The sequence below is a fragment of the Dryas octopetala genome, chromosome 4, assembly GCF_963921425.1.
Source record: "Dryas octopetala chromosome 4, drDryOcto1.1, whole genome shotgun sequence".
In the NCBI taxonomy this organism is placed as follows: domain Eukaryota; kingdom Viridiplantae; phylum Streptophyta; class Magnoliopsida; order Rosales; family Rosaceae; genus Dryas; species Dryas octopetala.
In genome coordinates this window covers 23,740,174-23,758,367 of record NC_141369.1, presented here as the reverse complement: position 1 = coordinate 23,758,367, position 18,194 = coordinate 23,740,174, and the positions used below count along the sequence as shown (strand labels likewise).

General features: G+C 41.9%; 2 protein-coding genes across 2 annotated transcripts; one reads left to right on the top strand and one right to left on the bottom strand.

Annotated features, from left to right (window-relative positions):
- The first annotated feature begins 713 nt into the window (after positions 1–713).
- SPX4 (SPX domain-containing protein 4) lies at positions 714–3,521 on the top strand. Its single transcript, XM_086239534.1, has 3 exons — positions 714–1,497; positions 2,520–2,685; positions 2,817–3,521. Exons 1-3 carry the CDS (start codon positions 1,171–1,173, stop codon positions 3,287–3,289), a joined length of 966 nt encoding a protein of 321 aa, XP_086095660.1. The 5' UTR covers positions 714–1,170; the 3' UTR covers positions 3,290–3,521.
- Positions 3,522–4,461: 940 nt separating this feature from the next.
- LOC147288538 (EXS (ERD1/XPR1/SYG1) family protein) lies at positions 4,462–8,310 on the bottom strand. The gene is made up of 13 exons (XM_086239569.1): positions 7,740–8,310; positions 7,243–7,576; positions 7,093–7,141; positions 6,938–7,009; positions 6,711–6,840; positions 6,484–6,604; positions 6,077–6,335; positions 5,884–5,988; positions 5,746–5,790; positions 5,473–5,622; positions 5,050–5,328; positions 4,816–4,955; positions 4,462–4,696 (listed from the first exon to the last, which is right to left on the bottom strand). The coding sequence occupies exons 1-13, from the start codon at positions 8,308–8,310 to the stop codon at positions 4,612–4,614; spliced, it is 2,340 nt and encodes a 779-aa protein (XP_086095695.1). The 3' UTR covers positions 4,462–4,611.
- Between the last annotated feature and the right edge of the window lie 9,884 nt (positions 8,311–18,194).

The window sequence follows — 18,194 nt, the reverse complement described above, 5'->3', positions numbered from 1 at the left end:
GGTGATTTCTTCACCCTCTTGTGGTGAATTTGCTTGAGCTATATGCTCAGATTTGGTCCATTTGGAGGTCTCTTCCATTTTTTTTCTCTTTCTCGGGTTTTCGCCGCCAAGCATTGGGTGGTTATTACTTCTAATCTCCGCTTCCTAGCCCGCCATCTTCGTCAGATTTGAGACTATTCTTTGATCTTTGGTGATGATGGTTGGATGGTGATTGTCGCAAAAGCAAATCAGTCGCTATATCATTGGACGATGTGTGCTTCGGCACGGGTGTTTGCACCTCTATCTTCTTTGGCTTCTCTTTGCCTTTTGGTGCCTCTCTAACTCCTTTGGTGGAGGTGGTTTATGGTCGGTGCCAATTTGACGAGATCTTGGGGCCTCACCTCACGGTGGTTTCTTTGTTGGAACTAAAGGGTGGTTTTTCTGAACCACCCTTTTAGCTTAGGATTAGGACTTTTGCTTGGATCATGAGTCTATTTGTTTGGACTTTTTGTTAGTAATTTTTTTTGCTATGGGCCTTTGGGTTCTAATTTTTTTTGTTTGAAATCAAGCATGCTTGTTTGTCTGATTGGCCTTAAAAACGCGAAATATTTTACAAAGCATCTCACACGCATTTTTCCTAGGATGTAGACATTCATTCCTTCGGTCCTTCCAGAACCCTCACTCCTTGTCATGTTGACGGATTTATCAATTGAATACAGACACTTGTTCCCTTGCAGGTTGTACGCATATTCTTGATTATCCGAATTTACATAGGATTTTCCAAATATGTCACCAAAAACTAAGTATTGATTAAATATACACCAATAAAGAAGATTAAAGTTAGATGGTGGATTATCAGTGTCCATGAATATTTACACCCAATGACCATAGGTCCATAACGACCATAAAAATCAAGAAAATAATTCCAAATCTTATACTGTATTATATGTCTCAAACTTTATGATAGGAGAAAATTGCCAAACCATCCTTATCAAGAAAAGAGGAAGGAGCCAAATCCATACCAACAAGAATGCACACCCTTCCACTTGTTCCCAAATATTCCAAAGTCCTCCTCCTCATCCCTTTTGGATTTCTTTATATATCAAAAACAATTATGCATATGAAATATGATTATGATTAAACACAAACAGAAGCTCCCGAGTGCTGTTCCGAACATAAGCATTTGAAGCAATGAAATTTGGGAAGGATTTCAGGACCCACCTGGAGGATACCCTCCCGGAGTGGAGGGACAAGTTCCTCTGCTACAAGGTCTTGAAGAAGCTCCTCAAGCGCTTACCCACCACCACCACCCCCACCCCCGTCGCCACCGTTGATTCTCTCCCTCGCCGCCTCAATTTTCAGCCACGGCCGTCGGATGCCGGTGCTGCAGATGGTAGTGGCTGCAGCCGGCCCTTGGTGGACCTCCAGGATTGGTTCGTTAGGATTCTCAATGAAGAGCTCGATAAGCTCAACGATTTCTTCGTTGATAAAGAGGAGGAGTTCATTATTCGTTTCCAGGTTCTTGGAGTTGACTTTTCTTGTCTTCTTTTCTTAAATTTGCATGCTTCTAAACATGTACACGGGCTTTAATTTAAATGGGTATGTGACAGATTTGGCTTGCATGTCGTGGATATTGCGTAATTTCAATTCTCTCTTTTTGCTAGAAATGGAAATTTTAGGTCTGAAGGATGTGTAGGACTAGGATGGCATATCTGTAAAAATGCAATTTAGTTGGAACGGGGAGATGGATTGGAGAAATGAGAATATGGCTGAAAGTGAGAGTCTTTAATTTATTGAATTGAAAATGGTGCCTGAAGAACTATAGCGGATACCATGTAAACTGTTGATTTTGGGCTGTCGTGTTATTGCCAATAGACTCAAGTCCCTAAGATGGCTATCAGGCAGGCCATCCTTATCTGTATCAAGTTTTGGGTAATTAAGAAACACTATGCCTCATGACCAAAGAGAAAAAGAAACAATATTTGTGGCTGGAAAACGAATTGTTTGATACAGTCATATAGATTCATGGCAACAGAACAGAAAAGAGTTAGAGGAATGAATCAATATTTTGTGAAAAAATATTAATGGAGGAAACCTGGGAAGTTGTAACTATTTCATCCTGGACAGGCCAAGTTTTGAGTCCTGACTAGTTGAATTTCTCACCTAATCATTAAAGTTGAGTACTTTTTCTCGTTCCAATAATATCTCTTGTGAATCGATAGGCAGATTGTAAATCCAAGTCTTAAAAGTTTATATTTGTGTGGTCAAGTCACAATTCACAAGTGATTCTTGTTTTGCTTAAACTACGCCTATTTCGTTTTCTTTCTTTTTCCTGGTTATCTGCTTATATTGAATCCTTAAAAAGTGTTAACTTCATTGGTGCATTCTTATCTCTTAGGAAGTGTCTGGTAGGAAAATCTCCATGATGGGAGTCATTTACTGGTCAATGCAGAGTCATTTGCATGGCATTTATGTTGCAATGTCATCTGCATGGCATTGATGTTTTGGCTTTTTTCATCTGCAAACTGCAATAATGACAGGAGCTGAAAGAAAGAATTGAGCGAGTTAAGGCAAAGAGCAGCAAGGCTGGAGTTTTTACATCTGAGGGGGAGTTCAGTGAAGAAGTGATGGATATTCGTAAGGACTTTGTCACCATTCATGGGGAGATGGTGCTTCTCAAAAATTATAGCTCTTTAAATTTTGCAGGTAAAGCAGCTACTCTTTTTTAACCCTCCTCCCATATTTAACGTGTGTTGGTTCTTTATTCTATTTCTAGATTGGATGAAGCGTTAAGTCATTATCTGTTTCTAAAACCATTTTTCTTCTGGTTTCAATAGGGCTAGTTAAAATTCTAAAGAAATATGATAAACGAACTGGAGGATTGTTACGTCTACCTTTCACACAACTTGCCCTTCGCATGCCCTTCTTTACAACACAACAACTCACGATGCTAGTCCATGAGTGCGAGGCAAATCTTGAGCTTCTCTTCCCATTGGAAGCAGAAGTCATTGAAACTACCCCAACCACACAAGACAATTCAAATCCACAATTGAATAATTCGGAAAATATTGCATCTGAGACACCTTCAAACCTGGAGGGAAACACGGACATATACCGTGGAACCCTTGCTGCAATCAGGGCCATTCAAGGCCTTCAAAAAGCAAGCTCCACTTGCAATCCTTGGTCGTTCTCAAATCACTTCAGAAGCCAGGATGATGAGAGTACTGGTGCTGTCACAGCTGAGAACTCTACTTCAAACTCTACAGCAACCTTGCACAGCGAAGAAGAGGCTGATCAAGAGGATGACTAGTCTGTGTCATAGTGTTCATCATATTGGTTGCTGTCGTACATTCTTCTTTTTACTTCTTGTAACAAATTTGAATTGTTAATAGACACTGAGTGCCTTTGTACATCTAATAAGCTAGGAGCCATAGAAGTTAAACTTATCTTAGCATTAACTTGAAAGTTTATTATTACAAGATTTCATTATTGTATGTGACAGATCTTGCAAAATCTCAATAATAACAATCTTAGTCCTTAAATGACTTTGCCATGGACCATTTGTTATGTTATACCCCAGTCTGCAAGAATGATCAACGGCTACCACTGACTTTATAATTGCCTGTCTTAATTAAGATGAGCGAGATTTTGAAGATATTGAAATCTTTAATGAGACAAATCTCAAAAGTAATGAAGCCTTGGTTGGAGCAGGGGGAGGACGCCACAAGATCACTCGAGTCCCTAGCCATTCAAAATTTCCCTTACTCCTTGGGTCCCTTTCAATTCATTTCAAAACTTTTAATGCTTGGACCACTTGTTGGTCTCCATTATTCTTTCATTGAAGAGCTCACTCCATTCACATGGATCCAAGGACTGCAACCTCTACTACTGCACTATTTAAGTAGGCTAGCATTGCTAGATGGTCATCAAAATCGATAGCAAAGGCTTGGCACATGATGTTAAACGTTTCCACAGATTAATGGCCCAAATTGACTTATCTATATACTATATTAGTACTCAGTTTGGAATTTCGCCTTCACAAAAAAACAAAAACCTAACAATGTAGGGTATCTTTTCACTTTCAGTTCCATAACTTCCAACCTTGCAGGTGGTGCACATTGCAGATTCTAGTTCTAGTCATATTCACCACTTGCCATCGAGATTCCTGTGTATATATAGATTCTTTCGTTTTATCTCTTTCAAACAAAAATCAAGAGAACCATTACCACAATAAAACTAAGAGCAAATTACAACAATGTTCACCCGTATATCACTTAAGTTCATTCCGTCAATTTCATTCATTTTTTTGGTCAATTTTAGTCATGTGTGAAGCTTGTTGGCCCCTTTTGAAAGGTAAAAATGGTAATCCAACTCTTTTTTTTTTTTGTGATTAAAATTGACAAAAAAATATAGATAGAATTGTTGAAATAGACTAAAGTAATACACATATTAATGTTCGTGGACTATAAAAATCAAAAAATAAGTTAGTGGATCAAAGTGATACTCGAGATAAAATTCGACCATTGCTATAATTTTCTCTAAAACTAATATGTCATGAATAGCAACAATTTTGATCCAGCTCCCAGGACGGTACTTGTTACCCTGCTCATTACATGTTTATGTGCTCTAGCGTTAACCATGGTGATAGTTGAAAGGTAGAGGTACAGACTTGAATGCCCGAAACTTCCCCACATTGTTCAAGTGCTCATTCTCCAACCTGCTCAGTAAAACATCAAATGCTTATAAGTTGATACCAACACTTTGAAACCACGATTGCATAGGACAGTTATGCTCCCGGAAGAAATTGAAGTGAATACTGGGAAATGTAAAACATACCGGAAGAAATTCCAGATGCCGCGACGAATAATTTCTAAACAGGCAACTATTGCAACCAAGACTGTTCTATGGATGAATGGCGCTTCTCGAAATCCTAATACTGACTGCATCCAAGCAAGTCTCAGCAAAACATTCAACACCTGCAATTCACATTGTTCAAAATCATAACCATCAAATGAGAAGGTGAAAGGCAATGATGCTAGCACAACTAAAGAAGTCAGCTTATGAGCCTACCATGGCCACAAAATAAACACTTTTGTTTGATAGGAGGAGTTTATCTCTTAGCCAAGGGTTTCTAGAATGCCGTCGCAAAAGACCCCAATCTATCACAATATCCCAATATGTACTAAAAATTGTTGCCACAGCTGAACTAGTCATAGCAAGGATCTGCCATGTCATCCCCTTTTTCAGATCAAAACTTGTTCTCATAGCAACTGCAATGATTGTTGAGAAGTATTTCAGTGCATTTAACCCTTGCATCTTATCTTTCTCCTCTACCAACCGCCTGAGGCACTGCAACAATAGACTGCAGTTAATTAAAACCATACTTGCATGTGCCTGAGGCATGTCTATGAGGCTATGCCACAAGACAAATAAACCAAAATGGATTGTGAAAGTGTTATTCCTGCATAAAATTGATTTTCAATCGTTGAATACCTGAAGGGTACGGATCCAATATGGAATAATTGCTACAACGAAGTAGAAAGATTTATATACATGGCTATCAAGGCAGTTGTGTGATCTTCTCTTGAAGTCCCCCCAACCATAATAGCAAACATAGAATTCCAAACTCCTGAAGGCCTGAACCTGGAAGAGTAGGTGGCATTGAGTTGATTGTTGTAAGCAGACTATATGAAACTGTACAACATTACTTGTTCATAAAGCAAGACAAGTATCAATGTGTTAACTTAATCTTAGTAGTGTCAGTACCTGGCTAGTAAGCTGATCTGCCAAGAAAAAGTCTGGAAGGGTAACCTACCAAAATAAAAACATACAAATATTTCAACATTTTGAACTTCAGAGTGTTTGAATAGTATGTCCATGTGAAGAAAATTTTAGTTCAATTACCTTGTACAGAGGAGCACAAAGGCAACAGAATATACATCGGATGAGGAAAAATCGATTGGATCGATATATTATGTTGAAAGGACAGAACATTATAAGAAGTACAACCTGCAAATGTAACACCAATGAAAAATAGTTCACTAAAAAAATGCAATAGTTCATACATCATGTTTAATGATTTTGTCTAAATTCTTACTATGACTAGGCCCAAAGGGATTAATTCAGTCAAGGCTCTGAAGCTTTTTGTACTTGGGTCCATCTCCATATCCAAATTCGAGAGGACACCAGCTAATGCCAGAATTGCCAGACCAGAACTGAGAAGGAAAGACTGTCTGTAACCCAGCTCTGTCCCGGGCATGACGCCGAAGATAAATGGTAAGTTTACTCGGCAGCGCCTCCAGCAGTATATATTTGCTGAGAACATGGCCATATGTAGGACCATGAATCCGAAGAAGCTGCAAAAAGGTGCACCAAAACAAAATTTTACTTATTAAAATAACTCCAATATGCTACTACATTTCCACAATGATTAGATAAAAAGTAATCTGAATGAGTTGAATCCAAAAACTTAATGAGATAACTATTATGCAAACACTTACTCACCTGTAAAGAGGAAATATGTTTTCCATGTACTGACCACGCCCCTTACTCATAAGGATATCTCTTGCATGTATGAGCACAACGATGGCCACTACAAGTGCAATTGCGCAGCCAGTGGACAGTCCTGCAGGTACACAACAGTTAAAGAGGGATTTAATTCCATTATATTGTTGCAACTAACTAATCACAATAGTACAAAGAACATTTGCTTCTACTAGAACAAATCTTACCCAAGAAAAATGTGATTCTATGCTTTTCCCTTTTGGCTGTTGGTCTTAATGTCCTCATTCCTTTTCTGTGATTTCCATTTGCAAAGTGCTTTATGAAGGTAGCCTCCACCCTCTCCATAAGCCTAGTAACCTGTTAAGGCAAAAGATGGATTATAAGGCTGAATTTCAGATGGGGAATCCATTGTATTTATTCATTGTGGGCTAAAAGTTCACGAACTATAACATACTTCATCACAGTTACCGAGATAAGAATTATCCACCATCTTCAAGTAAGCCTTTGATGCATTCCTTGAAGTGATCTGCAGTGCACTAACACAGTTAGTATGACTGACACAAATACCTTCAACCCCAGATTGATGAATTGGAAACAAAGTGATTAGACCTTATCATATTTCTTCATGATCTTTGCAAAAGCTAATAGATTCAGGAAACTGTGACATCCATTAGCAATGTAGTCAGTCAAACTGAACAAGGAAAAAGAAAGAAAACACTAGTTTTTGTTCTGGCAATGTAGTCAGGTCAGCCATGTTACCAGTAACTTTTTAAAAGCCTCAGCTTTTGGTAGAATTCATTAAAAGCCTGTGTCATTTTCTCTTCTGCTTTCTTCAGCACTTTCTTGCTGAATAATAAGTCTGGTTTTGAACTCTTGAGGATGCCTTTGAGTGTTGTTACTGGAGTTTCAGGTGGCACATTGATCTTCACATGATCCAGTATCTCTAGTGGGGGTGGTTTGAATCTCTTAACACCCAACATGCCTCCATTGGCTTCCGGGTTACTGGTTTTTGGTTCTTTTCCTCCCTCTTCATCTTCCGTTTGTCCTTCATTGCTCATCTCAACTTCTTGAATCACATCCATATGCTGCCCTCCTTCACATTCAGAACCAACATGTGAAATTTCCTAAAGGGAAAATCCCCAATTTTAGTAATGCAAAAAAAAAAAAAAAAACAAAAAAAACAAAAAAAAGGGCATGTCATACTATTTCATATATGCAACAAAATCAAAACAAAAATGCACACTTTTGCTTCTTACCAGATCTTCTACCATTTATGGGATGAATAACTGAATTTGAGGAAAGCCCATTGCTTTCATCTACCACATCAGTTCCCCCAAGTTCCACCATTGGATTCTCTACCTTTAGCCTCAGAGCAATCAAAGCATCCATTTGTCTACTCAACTCCTCTGCCTCCTCCACCACTTCTCCAACTATCTTCTTGTAAAAGTTAACGACTTTATTAAACTCTTCATCGAGCCTCCTAAAAAACACAATCTCCTTCTCTCCGCCTTCATTCGGGAGCATTAGAAACGTGGTGTTGTAGTGCCCATCTGACCCTTCTTCACTAACAAGAATTTCTTCATCCTCTTTCTTCTTTGAAGAAGCAAAGCCTCTGTGCCGGCTTGTTAGCCCGCTAAAGGCTCGGTAGAGAGAAGCCCTTCTCTTCAAAGGCCCTTCTGGGTTTGAAGAGGATGTCATTGTTGTTGTTGATTTTCGCTGTTTCGAATGCAAGATGTCTTTCAAAACAGCCTTGAGAGAGCAGTAGTCCATGTATACTTCTTGCCATTCCGGCACCATCTGTGACACAAACTCTTTTCCGAACTTCATCTTCCTAATCCTCCCTAACCAAAATGCTTAACTTGCAGTACCAGTCTTTGCATATGATGAGTGAAGCTCTCAATGGCATAAGAATATATTATATATATGATATGGAGTTGGCTAGACAAAAGCAATGCTTGCTTTTTTTTGTGGGGCACTAGGGTGATTGACTAAGGTCAAAAAGGCAATATAGAAAGACGTGCCAAAATGTCCTATATGTAATCACAATATCACATATGGAATTCATAATTGACAGAAGCTTCTCTACTAGGATCACATTTTGTTCCTCAGTCTCTCTGTTATGACTCATGAGAGACACAAAGAGTTTAAAAATAGATTATGTCTATGTGGTTGGTAAAGAAAATCATATGTACGTATGTGTGCCTCCAATCACGGGTTTTCTTAGGAAATCCCAATAATATTGCTTCATTATTTGATAATAACATTAATTAGTAACGCGTCCACATCTACAAAGATTTCACAGCGGTAAATTACTTTTTTTTTTTTTGGCCAGTGGTAAATTACTTATTTGATTGATGAATTATCAGATAAATTAGCTGTTGGCATGTTAGTTTGATTTTTTTCCGTAATAACACTTTTTTTTTGTGTGTGGGTCGGTTTCCACTTTCCATAATAAGATGGATTAGAAGATCACAGAATTGCTGCATTAAATTTAAATCAAATAAAGGCTACGCGGTTGCTATACACAAAAAGATGAAAGGATGGTTCATGAATTGTGCTGACAGAATATAACAGCAGGCTGTGTGTTGTATTAATTAGGGGTTAGGTATGTGCATTTGTTGTTCATATTGTGAAGTTGTCTTTGTTTAAACAAATATAAGTAGGGTTGTTGGACTGTCTTAGATCGAGGCCACGACCCAAAGGTCCCAAACCAATTTGGAATAGCCAATAGGATTTTAACAATGTGATCTATAGCTGCGAATATGGATATATATTTCCAATTAATTACATTACATCAAGCAATTAAGTCAAAATCTTCCAATATTAATATGCTACTGTCATGACAACGCAAACTATCATGACATTTTTTTATTAAAAAAAAAATGATATATCATAACATCCTATGAGCTATTTATTTGGCAAAGATAATAAAACTATTACAAAAAGTTTATGCCCTTACGAGCATAGGTAAACTTCAATTTTTAATCTAATAATAAAAAAAATGAGTATGAGACATATTGTAAATTCATATATATTTAAATCTTCATTTATACAAAATTATTCAAATTTATTTTATTTGGTTAATTCGGAAAAATGTATTCGTTTATCATTACAAAGAGAGACATTAAATCAACAGTTAGTTGATAAATTTACTTGATTGTTCGTATGATTAATCATCTGGGCATAACGACAAGTTACACAAGGCTTAACATCATGTTGTTTGGGCCTAGGCCCAAAAGCTAAGCCCCCTCCTAGGCATCAACTTCCTAGACCCAAAGACTAAACTCTTCCTGGGCTCCTAGCCCCTAACCCCCTAGGCTCCAGCCCCCTAGGCTCCGGCCTCCTAAGCTCCGGCCCCCTAGGTTCCGGCCTCTCAAGCTCGAGCCTCCTGGGCCCCGACCCGTGTCAACTCACTCAGATCCTCGAGACAGGTGACACGTGGCGCTTCTACAGTGCGAGTCATTACAAGGGACACGTGTCATCACCGGATTGGTTGATACTCTTCCAAAAGTACTATAAAAGAGATACTTTCTGTTCACAAAAGGACAACTGAAATCATTATTATACTATTCAATCACTCTGCTCTCAGATTCTCTGGACACTGACTTGAGCGTCGGAGGAGGTTTGGCCGGTACCGCACCGGTGCCCTTCCCGCTCACTTTTGTGTACTTGCGCAGGGTGCTTTGAATACTACTATTTCTCTACTATTCACCAGTCGGACCCAGCTACCTGTTCCTACCCCGCTTCGACGTGTCATCCACTCAGTGGTAGGTCAACGGGTCCACGTGGTTCGACTCGACGTTGACTGCTTTACCATTTTTCAGCATCAACAGTTTGGCGCCGTCTGTGGGAAAGTTATAATTTTTTCCCATTTGATTCTCTACCCTCAGTTGAGGTGCAAAAACCTTCCGACCTTCCGATCCCCACAATGTCTGACGAAGGCCCTATTCTCGACCAAGTCGACAACAGCCCCCTGGGTGACAAACGAGGCAAGAAGATTGCCGAATCTGATCAGGAGGCATACATCCAACGTTTGGAAGCTCAACTCCAACGAATCCAGAAACAGCTTGACCTCCAAAAGAACACAACACAGCTGTATGAGCGACTTCTCCACGACAGGGGAGAACATACCACTCTCTGGAGTGGTGAGGGGGGGAACCCTTGGAGGGATCGAAATGTTCCGCGTCAACTGGACGCATGGCAAGGTAGCCGCCTACCCCAGGCTTCCAAAAACGACTTGTCCACCCGGTCAGCCGGGCCCGATCTGGCGAGCATCCTACCCGCTCTGAAGAATTCCACGTTTATGGGGACTGCCGTCATCTGCTCGACGACAACCGTTCTCGACGAGAGGAGCAGTAGACTAACCGGGGTGAATCCAACCCACGTCCCCAAGACTTTGAGGAGGAGGAACCTATTCGTTCCAAGCGACGACGGGGAGAAGAGCAGGTTTTCTCGGCTGGACGCCGTGCAGGAGATGATGCTTCCACATGTGAGCAAGTCGCTGACTCCGGTAACAGTGGATCCCTTCCACCAGACCAACTCCAACGACTCCTCATGGACATCAGCGAGCGCCTGAGGAGAGTGGAGGGGGGAAGTCGTGGTGGGCACCCATCTTTGGAAACAAGGGAGCTACCTGGACCTGTCACAGCTCGCATTCTGTCCACTCCTTCGGTTGGCGACGTCCGACCTCCCAAAATAACTCCGTATACAGGGAAGGAAGACCCATATGACTACCTCATGAGTTTCCAGTCAGCTCTGGAGTCCAAAGGTGTCGATGACGTTACCAAGTGTCGAATCTTCCCTTCCACCCTCTCCGGCAGTGCAAGGGACTGGTTCTACCAACTTCCTCCAGGCTCAATTGATTGTTTCAACGAGCTCCAAGAGCTCTTCCTGGGCCAGTATATCATCCAAACCGATAGAATTTACACCACGGATGACCTGACGCGGGTCCGCCAGGGCAGCAGGGAATCCCTTCGAGAATATATCACCCGATTTCAGCTAGAGCAATCTCGGTGTCGCGATTGTGATGAAAAGGTAGCCTTCGCTGCTTTCAAGGGTGGTCTCCTATAGGGGGACTTCTTGTTTGAAATCAACCGCCGCAATCCGCACACCTACAAGGAACTCATGCAAGAGGTCATTGCCTATGCTACTGCTGAATTCAAAACATATGGGAAGAAGCCGCCTACCATAGATCGTCCAAGTACCGACCAGGCCATCATAGTGCCACCCCAGCCCAAACCCTACTCGGGTAACCAGTATGGGGGGTCCGGGAAAAAGTTCAATAAGTTCACCAAGAAACAATTTGGTGATGGTAGAGGTGGAGGACAACGAAGGGAGGAAACTTATCAGACATCCTATGCCTCCAGGTTCAAAGTCTATACAATTCTCACTGTTACTTATACAGAATTGTATCCCCAGATCAAGGACATACTTCCTAAGCTCCCACCCCGCCCACCACAAACACGGTACCGGGCTAACAAGAACTTCTTTTGCCTTTACCATAACGACCATGGTCATGACACCGAGGCATGTAGAGCCTTTAAGGAGGCAATAGAAACTTTGGTACAGGAAGGAAAGTTGGATGGTTTTGTGGACAAGGAGGCCACCGAGAAGGCTAAGACCCAAGGACAACGACGGGGGCGGGTCAATACCATCTGTGGGGGCCCGACCCTCGCTGGCAACTCCAACAGGGCTAGGAAGGAATACGCCCGAAGTGCTCAGCAATGCTCCGGCGTTATGGCTGTAGACTTCCATCGTGGCAAAAAGACTCCTAAGCTCGGGTGGTCGCCCATTTCCTTTGCTGAGGAAGAGGAACGTGATTTGATCTTCCCACACGATGACCATTTGGTCATTGAGCCACCATAGCTAATTTCGACGTGGCTCGGATCCTTGTCGATTGCGGTAGCTCCGTCAATATCCTCTTCGCCCCAGCCTTCACCGCTTTTGGAATTGACCAAGAGAGGCTTGACCGGTTTGTCGCTCCTTTACTCAGTTTTTCCGGCGATATGGTTACCCCCTTGGTGGGATCTACCTCCCACTCACCCTCGGGAGGTATCCTTCGTCAGCCACCACAACCACTCAGTTTTTGGTGGTCGACTGCCCCACAGTAGGGGTCGGCAATGGGCCGGGCCGAGCTAGCCCGGCCCAAATTTTTTGGGTTCGGGCCGGGCTCGGGCTTGAATTATAGAAGCCCAATAGGGCTTTCGGGCCGGGCTTGGGCTTTAATACACAAGCCCAAGGCCCGCCCATCGGGCTTTGGCTTGCGGGCTTGGAGGGCCGGGCCGGGCTAGGCCCGAACGGGCGGCCCAAAATGGGCCCAAAGCCTATTTAGACACATATATATCTTCAAAAAAAAAAAAAAAAGGATTTTGGCTATATTGTGATTTGAACATGAGACCTCACATAACAAGTTTCAACTCTCAACCAACTGAGCTGACTAGTTTATTTGACAAGTTTGTGAATCATAACATATTTAATAGCTCTTTCATTTATTTACTTCAATAAATTATTAATATGCTTATTAAGTTATTATATAATATTATTATATTAGTAATAGTGTAATACCATAAATAATAAACTTTTAAAATTATATACAACATTACAACTATAATAAAACATAAATGTACATATGTATTATTATATATTTTATTACATATTTTTATAAACAAACGATGCAATTGTGTTGTCAACGATCCAAACCGTTTAAATTTTAGTTCCTCACTCAAAGATAATTTGTGCAAAAAATTAGCTCAATCGGAGATGTAAAAGTGACATAATGGTGGTCAAATTAATGAACGATCGTGGTTTTTCTAATGATCATCGAATGGGTAGATGAATTTCGATTTAGCCGATTTTTTGTACGGATGATCTTTGACTATGAACATAGAAAATGAACAGGTCAGATTGTTGAAATCACGTTGTGGTCTTCATAATTATGGAAACAATAAGGTTTCAACGAGAAAGTTATTAGAATTATACTCTTCAAGTGTATTTATATGTAGAAGCTCACATATCGATCTTGTTTTCAACGATCCGAACCGTTCAAGTTTTAGTTCTCCACTCAAAGAGAATTCTTGCAAAAAATTAGCTTAATCGAAGATGTAAAAGTGATTTTTCTAAATGTAACGGTGGTCGAATTAATGAACGATCGTGGTTTTTCTAATGATAATCGAATAGGTAGATGAATTCCGATTTAGCCGATTTTTTGTAAGGATGATCTTTGACTATGAAAATAGAAAATGAACGGTTCAGATCGTTGAATCAATGAAATGACGATTGTGGTTTAATAACTTTAATTATACTTGTATTATAAAAGTTGTATATACACATATACATTTATATTTTATTATACTTGTAATGTTGTATATAATTTTAAAAGTTTATTACTTTATTATTTATGGTATTACATAGTTTACACTATTACTATTTACTAACATTATAGTATTATATAATAACTTAATAAGCATATTAATAATTTATTATAGTAAACAAACAAAAAACCTATTAAATATGTTATGATTTCCAAATTGGACTTTGGGTCGGGCTTTGGGCCGGGCTTTGGGCAGGCCTAAACGGGCCGGGCTTTGGGCGGCCCATGGGCTTCAAGGGGATGGCCCAAGTCCAACCCAAGAGACTTTCGGGCCGGGCCGGGCCGGCCCAATTTTCGGGCCAAATCGGGCTTCGGGCCTAATGGGCCGGGCGGGCTTCGGGTGGGCTTCGGGCCTTGGGCTTTTTGGTGAGGCCTATCCCACAGCTTACAACGTCATCCTGGGACGACCGGCCCTTAACCAACTGAAGGTTATGATCTCCATTCACTTGCTTTTGATCAAGTTCTCGACCCCATGTGGAACGGGGGTGGTCAAAGGCAATCAGTTATCAGCCAGATCATGCTATACGACTTCCGTCAGGAAAAAGAAAGAGGCCAAGCCCTCTATGGCTGTTTGTGTCTCCAACACCTGCCCTACCCCAGACGCCTCACAAAATCATTGAGGTCGTTCGTCTGGGCACATACAGGCTCCGCGCCACAACCGGCAAGAACTCGGCCACCCTTGGCACGCCGAGCACCTCCGATACTTTTACAAGTAGACACATGTTGTACCCCCCGGAGACTTTTTTCAATTTCATCTATGTTATCGCTTTCATAAATGAGAGTCTTATCATGGACACATTTTTCTTTATTTTCATTCAAAGTGTTAATTGTTTGTATGGACCCCCGGGCCATCAGACATCCGACCCTACCCATATCCGTACCATGCATTCAAGGGAAACTAAGTACTATGCATTCAAGGGAAAATAAGTACCGTGCATTCAAGGGAAACTAAGTACCATGCATTCAAGGAAAACTCAGTACCATGCATTCAAGGGAAAATAAGTACCATGCATTCAAGGGAAACTAAGTACCATGCATTCGAGAGACATCCTACCATACCATGTATCAAAAAGAAGGGCATCCTACCCAATAACGGGTCGGACACCCTCAAAATAATCCACATACTCAAGTACAAACTTCATAATCAAAAGAGTTTGCAATTCGGTACGGGTCACATCCGACCTGACCATATAACTCAAACAAATATAGGGCGATGGCCCGCCCACCCCTGCCCCCGGGCCATGTTTGCTCCAAACATTTATTTGGGATCCTCTCCCAGACCACCATCTTCAACACCCATGTCATGCTCCCCACTTGTGGATGCTCAGTCCTCGGGCTCCACCTCCTAGGTACCTCTCTCCAGGACGTTGGCATGCCCAACACATCTGCCCATCCAAGACAAACCAAAAAAAAAAAATTAAGATGGGAAGTGTTCGGAATACCAAGACAATACCATTGACATATCAAATCACTACTGGTTTCCCACCCCTCATGTGTGCTCTTCCACCCCCAATTTCACAACATTCACCCTATCACTTTTCACATGCTCAGCCACCAACCATTTATCAAAGCCAATATTCAAAAAATCAATTCAAGAGGAAGAACAATAACAACCCAAGCCTTACTCGTATTCCGCGGCTTCAACAGTTCAGACGGGTTCCGACCCACTCAACTTATCTTGTTTCCTATGTACCTGGCCAACAACACAACAACACCTAATAAATTACAAGTCCAAAATGAAGGCGTGTCGCTTACCTAGTCTTCGGCAAGGTTCATACCCACCTACTCTTACTCACAATTTTCATAAAATCACAATCAGAATTCCAAGGTCCGCATCGGGTTGGACGACTACAATTTCTCACAATTCCAAATTTGCCAAGGCACAATCAAAAAATCAATTGGCTATGAAGAATTTTGAATTGCCTACCTCAAATGCTCAGAACAAGCTCCACCTTTCCGAGCAGCAGCCCCCTCTGCGCCGCTTCAGGGCAGCCGCCCCCTGATCTCACTCGAGCAGCTCCGGCCCGAGCCCCTATTCCGACCCGAGCAGATTCACGCCTTCGAGCTACCCCACCCGCGCACTTCACCAGCACAGACCCGAGCCCGCTGCGATCCGCCCCGCGCACCTGCGCCTCCGACCCGATCCCAGCCACACCTCACCAGCACAGAGCCGAGCCCCCACAACAGCTCCGACCTGAGCCCAGCCCTTCCGCCCCGCGCACAGCCAACGCCTCCGGGCTGGACTTTCGCCTCCGACAAGAGCAGATCCAGGCTCTTCCTTCCCCCGACCCGAGCCCTCTGCTTCGCTGCTGTTCCCAAAACAGCCGGCCCCTATATTGGTTCTACTTTAAAAAAAAAAAAAAGGGGGCAGCTCTCTCTCTCCTAAAATAGTCACCAAAAAAAAAAAAGTGGGTGTGCAATCTTTATATTTAGGCTCTACCATTTAATTTCAGATTCTCATTTACAGAGGGCAACATCCCACCATTCAATCGGACATAATTCACTGGGATTTCGCGAAGCGTCTACTGCTTAGAATACAGGGTGATCAGAAATTCAAAAAAAAAAAAAAAAGATCTTTCATATGTAACCCCCTAAGATTTCCTACAGTACAGCTTTTCTTGCTAAGGAACTTGGGGGACTTCTGGACAGTATCTTAAGCAGGAACAAGCATGTGATTACTTGTTGTTCTGCTCGGACTTCTGTGTGTACAAAGTTCCCAACCAAGAAGTATTTTCTGCTCGGAAACTTGGGGGACTTCTGTTCGTATGATTAATTATCTGGGCATAACGACAAGTCACACAAGGCTTAACATCATGTCGTTTGGGCCTAGGCCCAAAAGCTAAGCCCCTTCCTAGGCTTATGGGCTCCTAGGCATCGACTTCCTAGACCCAAAGACTAAGCCTTTCCTGGGCTTCTAGCCCCTAACCCCCTAGGCTCCAGCCCTCTAGGCTCCGGCCTCCTAGGCTCCGGCCCCCTAGGCTCTGGCCTCCTAGGCTCCGGCCCCCTAGGTTCCGGCCTCTCAAGCTCAAGCCTTCTGGGCCCCGACCCGTGTCAACTCACTCAGATCCTTGAGACATGTGACACGTGGCACTTCTACAGTGCGAGTCATTACAAGGGACACGTGTCATCACCGGATTGGTTGACACTCTTCCAAAAGTACTATAAAAGAGGTACTTTCTGTTCACAAAAGGACAATTGAAATCATTATTATACTATTCACTCACTCTGCTCTCAGATTCTCTGAACACTGACTTGAGCGTCGGTACCGCACCGGTGCCCTTCCCGCTCACTTTTGTGTACTTGCGCAGGGTGCTTTGAATACTACTATTTCTCTACTATTCACCAGTCGGACCCAGCTACCTGTTCCTACCCCGCTTCGACGTGTCATCCACTCAGTGGTAGGTCAACGGGTCCACGTGGTTCGACTCGACGTTGACTGCTTTACCATTTTTCAGCATCAACATTGATACATTAGTTTACTTTTATCCTAAGGTTTTGTACATGATGAGAAAACAAATTATGATTGATTTTTCGTTATAAGACAGGAAAGTAGAAGCAAACATTAGACTTAGGGCTAGGTTTTTGTACCGTGAAACTAAAACATATTAAGAACCATCCAACATCGAGTCGAAAAACAACCAAAAATGCGGTATGCTGAACTGATGGCAGCGGTTCTCCTCCAAGCTAACCATTTTCGGTGGCGGTGGCGGGATTGGAAATCTTAAACCATCGAAGTTATGACATACCGATACCGCTCTAAGTTTGCTTATTCTTTTTCTTCTTCTTCTTCTTCCTACGAGCTCTAGCCTGAGAGCTCCGACTTGCAAGCTCAACTACAGCCACCAACATCTCATAGCTACAACCACCACCATCTCATATCTACCGATACTGCAGAGTACTAATCAGATACTGTCTGACACTGAAGAACTTAACCGTCCACTGTTGATACGGTGTTAGAGCTCAAAATCTCCCTCTTCACCCTTATCGGTCGGCACTTAGTATTGTTATTTCGGTGCGTTTACCATACCGAACCTAACCCTAATTAGACTAATAAACCGACTAGCTGTTTTTAATATAGTGATATTTTTCTCTCTAATGGAGAAAACCTAACTCCAAATCCACTCCTCAAAGAAAATACAAAAAAATGATAGACAAGAAAAAACATCAAACTTTAGTTTAACTTTCGAGGCTGCTAAATTATAAAAATTTAAAAGGACCCACACATGAGCTGACATGTCAAAAGCCCATTGGTTGGAGGAAATTAATACCCAAGAAAGCGTTACACTAAGAAACCCAGTCGTTAACAAACACAATACAGATCTCCGTTTGGAGAAGTTCAATC